The sequence below is a fragment of the Gobio gobio genome (genome assembly GCF_949357685.1).
Source record: "Gobio gobio genome assembly, chromosome: 1".
In the NCBI taxonomy this organism is placed as follows: domain Eukaryota; kingdom Metazoa; phylum Chordata; class Actinopteri; order Cypriniformes; family Gobionidae; genus Gobio; species Gobio gobio.
The window spans coordinates 20,089,344-20,094,245 of NC_137097.1; the positions used below are offsets into that span (position 1 = coordinate 20,089,344).

The 4,902-nt window shown below is 37.8% G+C and overlaps 1 protein-coding gene across 1 annotated transcript; it reads right to left on the reverse strand.

Moving 5' to 3' along the window:
* LOC307123711 (ciliogenesis and planar polarity effector 2-like) lies at positions 1-759 on the reverse strand (the record flags this gene model as incomplete). The annotated part of the gene is made up of 1 exon (XM_079812364.1): positions 1-759. The coding sequence occupies one exon, from the start codon at positions 757-759 to the stop codon at positions 1-3; it is 759 nt and encodes a 252-aa protein (XP_079668490.1).
* Positions 760-4,902: the final 4,143 nt, after the last annotated feature.

Consider the following 4,902-nt stretch of genomic DNA (forward strand, 5'->3'; position numbering starts at 1 on the left):
CTATACAATGATCTCTGAGCCCGTTTCTCTGAGAGCAGCCTGTGGGGAGATGGAGACAGATGAAGCAGCCATACAGTCCTGGTGCCACAGATGTTCTGCAAGGGCATTTAGGAGAGGCGCTACTTCACCAAGCCCCGCACTCACATCACCTCCCACTCGGAAGACCGGAAGACCACACACCTCTTGAAAATGTGTTATGTCACTCTCTGTCACGTCTGTGTGCATAAATAAGTCAAATTTGGTGCCGACCACCAATTTAACCATTGGATCTGAAGATTCGGTGATCCGTGATTTCTGATTTGAAAGATCATCAAAGGAGCCACGATCAGTGAAGGAGAACAGGAAAAGGATGGCATCCACCTGTTCCTTACATGACGGTAACATGTGGTCAAATCTTCGCATGGCACTTTCCCCACAGTCCCAAAGCTCAAAGCGGAAAAACAGCACACGGCCACTGTCCTTTAGTCTCACAGGCCAGAAGACCACTGTTGTCTCTATGCCTGTGTTCTCATTATGCATTTTGGGGAGATCGAGGCCAGCGAGACGGGCAGCAAGAGCACTCTTCCCGACTCCAGTCTTACCTGAGATAAGAACCTTGTAGCGAACGATGTCCACATTCATATGAGGAGGCATCATCGGCGCCTCCAAGAGCCCAAACTTTCGCCGTGTCTTCTTGTGCAGTATTTTGCTGAAAAACTCTCTGCTGTCTGCACAGCGGTGCCAATCCGCCACCAATATGGAACCAAGTGGGATAGCCATTTTAATTGAGCTAAATTAGGTAAATGAAGAGACTTGCGCTTTATATTATGATATCAAGTAACTTATTCTGGGCGAACGCTGCTGCTGCTGATTGTGTGAAAGTCTTCGCTGCTGCTGCTGACTTTTATACTGGCGCAGCTCGGAATGTTCGCCAGAATGTTGCTCGGAATGCAGCACTGTGACATCATGAGCCCTGTGATGTCACACCGTGCAGTGGAGCCTCGATCGCTGCTTTCACAGATGATCAACTTTACAGCTTCATACAACATATCATTTTGTTCATTTCACGGCTGTTGTGTGTCAATTTAAAGTATCGTGTGTGTGATATGCTTTATTATATTTCGCTGTTATAATGTGCATTCGTTTATTATGGCCATTGAAAGGAGATTATCGTGTCTTTAGACATGCAGTGCTGTATACATTAGCTTATTTATGATTAGCTGCTTATGTTGATGTCCTTTATGTATATTTAATTTGTATTTCTGTGTTTGTTTGTCAAATCGCTTGTTTTGAGGTATTCTGAAGTTGTAAATAACTCAATACTCATGCGTATGGAACAGAGTAACACATCTCGACCCTTACAAAAATTAACCATGATTTTACTACAAATAAAAAAAAACAAAAAAAAAAACACATGGTTATTATAGTAACCACAAACTTTTTGCTACACTTCCATGTTTTTTAACCAGTTTAACCATGGTATTTGTATTAAAACTGTGGTTATTCAAATGGTAATCAATAATCCAAAAAAAACATGGTTACTATAGTAAACCCTTAGTTTATTTTCATACTGTTAAACTTAATATGACATGCCCATTTTGTTTCTTATTATTAATATTTTTAAATAGTTTGCTGGATATTCAACCTGTGTTTAATGACTTTGGTAAAGTTGGTTTTATATTCACACATTAGGACTTTTGTATTCAATATCTCTCCATTGGCGCATGTGGAAAGATTTATATCAGTAAAGTATTCTTACCTGTCAGTCTACTACAAGCCATTTCTTCCTTGAAATATTTGTTTTTCAGATGTGGATAAAATCATTGTCTCCTATGGACTTGGTCTGCATTCCTGGGAACGCTTACAAAAACGTCATATCCATTTATGCCAAGGAATTACCCAAAGTGAGCGATGCGTTTGCTGCAAATGTGTGATTTTCCCCTCAATTGCACCTCCTGCACAAGTTGAAAAAATATTTGTGACTTCCACAACAGAGTAGCAATAGTAGTTATCCCCAACATGTTTGATGATGGAAAAAATGGCAGAAATAAGTGTTCTGTAATATATATATATATATATAAAGAGTTCTTATACTGAATCATATGCTAGTCAAATTAAAATCATATAGCATTTATTTACATTTTGTGTCACTTGTTTATGTATTTCATACAGTTTTCATATTTTTTAAAAAATGGAAATGGTGTGCTTGCTCTTCAAGCTTATATAATACACATATAAACTACATATAATTATCATACATGATTTCAGTCAATATTAAAATATCTCTGCATATACTAACCATATATGATTTCAGTCAATAACTTACACAAATTTGTGATGGAAACACTTTTGTTTCAACACAAAGTGAAACACTCAAATTATATACTCCACATTAGTAATTTACAATTCCAAATTGATAACAAAACACACAAAAGAACAACAAAACACATTGAACACACTGTCATGGCCATCAATCATCAAAGAGACTTAAAGCGATAGTTCACCCAAAAATTACAATTAGCCCATGATTCACTCTCCCTCAAGTCATCCTATGGTGTATACGACGAATGAAATCAGAGCTATATTAAAAATGTCCTGACTCTTCCAAGCTTTTTAATGGGAATGATTCAAGATTTTGATGGCCATAAAAGTGCATCTATCCGTCATAAAAGTAATCCATCTGCAGGGGGTTAATAAAGAAGCGAAGCCATGCATTTTTAGTATAAAAAACAAAACAAAACATATTTATGACTTTACAGACTAAAATAACTAGCTTCCGGCAGACGATTGTATGCATCAACTTATGCCAAAAGAGTGACCTTTGACCCGACACATGATGTATTGACGAACGAGGATACGCAGAGGATAGAGAAAAACAATACACTGGTCACAAATTAGAAGTCCACAATAAAAACTGCTCCCGAGGTGGTACTTTTTCAAAGTTCGGGAACTTTCGGGGGTGGGACTTGGGCGCTGAACATGCTGATTGGTTGAACTCACGCAGCATTTTATTTCAACCGGCATTTTTAAAAGTCTTTTGCGAGGATCGTTCAGCGTTCAGTAAATATCAGTCTTGCTCTTTCTGTCCGATGGCGCGCGTTCGTCTCAGCCATTGCACGGTCAATGTCCGTAATAGCTGATGATAACATACTTTGTCTTATTTTAAATCTAGCTTTACGAGCTTTCAGAATACGCTTTAGTATCAATCAGGGCTTAAAAACGGAAAAAAATATCAATCGGTTCACTCCGAGCAGAATCGATATTATAGCGTTTCCGTTTTTGCGTTCCTCAATAAACATTACTGTTCCGAAAACGGTTTGATTTGAAAAAATACCGGTTAATAACTTTATTTTAATTTAGCCTATACTTTAAACAAATATGTATAAATAGACTTATTTTCACTCAATAATAATATAACGCATGGTAATTAAACTTGAATATTTAATTCATAACATTTTTAAAACCAGAAATACATGCATTAGAATTACAAAGGATAAACAGCGGACCTGTTTTAATGGAGCGTTAGACAATCGAAAGTGGCCCTCTTATGCCTAATTATTTTCAGAAGAGTGAAAACATTCTTTGTACATAACTTTTTTTCAACACGACTTGTTTTAAAAATTGCATGAATAAAGAATAAATAAACTGGATAACCATTGCTCTTTTAATGCACCGTCAACTGCTAATTTCAAAGCAAACACTGCGCAACACGTCCTTGCATCACTTAATCAAATTCAGTCAGCTAATAAAGCTTGATCATTTAATGCAATATAACATACCATTTAATACGAAGCATCAACCGTCTATATAGAAAACATTGACCTGTCCTGTATTGGCAATCTGAAAGACTATAGGAAAAATGTTTGATAGATGCTAGTAGACTTGGACAGGCTTAAACAAAATCCATAAACTAGCCTAAATCGGTCTGTTTGAGCTTAAAGTCTGTACTGCTTATTTAAAGGTACGAAAATAATGTCCTCCAATACCTGCGATTTCATTGTAGACCTCAGCGGGGAAAGAAATGTACTTGAGGCATGAAAATGCGCGCTCTGCACTGACGGTAGATTCATAGATGATGGTGCGCGGGCATTTCACTCACGCTTGATAAGTCAACGTCACATGCTGGAGCTACTCTATTCATGATTGGTCACTGCCAAATTAAAATATTAAAGAGAACGATAAAATAACGTTATTAACCGGTTAATGGTCATTTCAAATTAACGTTTCTGTTCAGAACGATTCAAATTGATTTTGATTTCGTTTCCGTTTTTGTTCCTCTTAAAATTTTGTTCGTTTCCGGTTTTCGTTTTCGTTCCTTGAACCGTTTCAGAGCCCTGGTATCAATGCTTGTCTCTTTTCCGCCGTTTTGTTAATGACCTCTGTAGTAAACCAATATATAACCAGCAAAAGCAGCACTGCTTGCATCTCCTCCACTTGTTATTGTTGCAGACAGTATCGCACAAAAATGATTACTGTCCGTCGCTGACTGGGAGGAGCAGTCGCGCCGCGCGCAGTCCTACATCACCAGACTAATGTGCCTAATCTTCTCAGTACTTTAGACCGCAGTGGAAACGCAGACAGCAGCAGGTCTGGGGGAAAAAAGTTCCTGGTACAAATTGTTCCGGGTAATTTTGGTGGAAACGGGGCTATATTAATGCTTTATTCTGCATGACCTTATTCTACATCCCTTCCTTAATCCTACCCAATACCTAAGCTTAACAACCTTACTAACTAATGAGCAGTAATTAGGGGTTTATTGAGGCAAAGTCATAGTTTATAGTGAGAATTGGACCCTAAAGTGTGAACATATTTCCTATTGTACTGAACCCGTATTGAACCGTGAACCTGTAAGTGTTCCACCACCAATAACTACACAACACTGCTGTAAACCGAAATAGAATTTTGTTTTGCATAATTTATTCA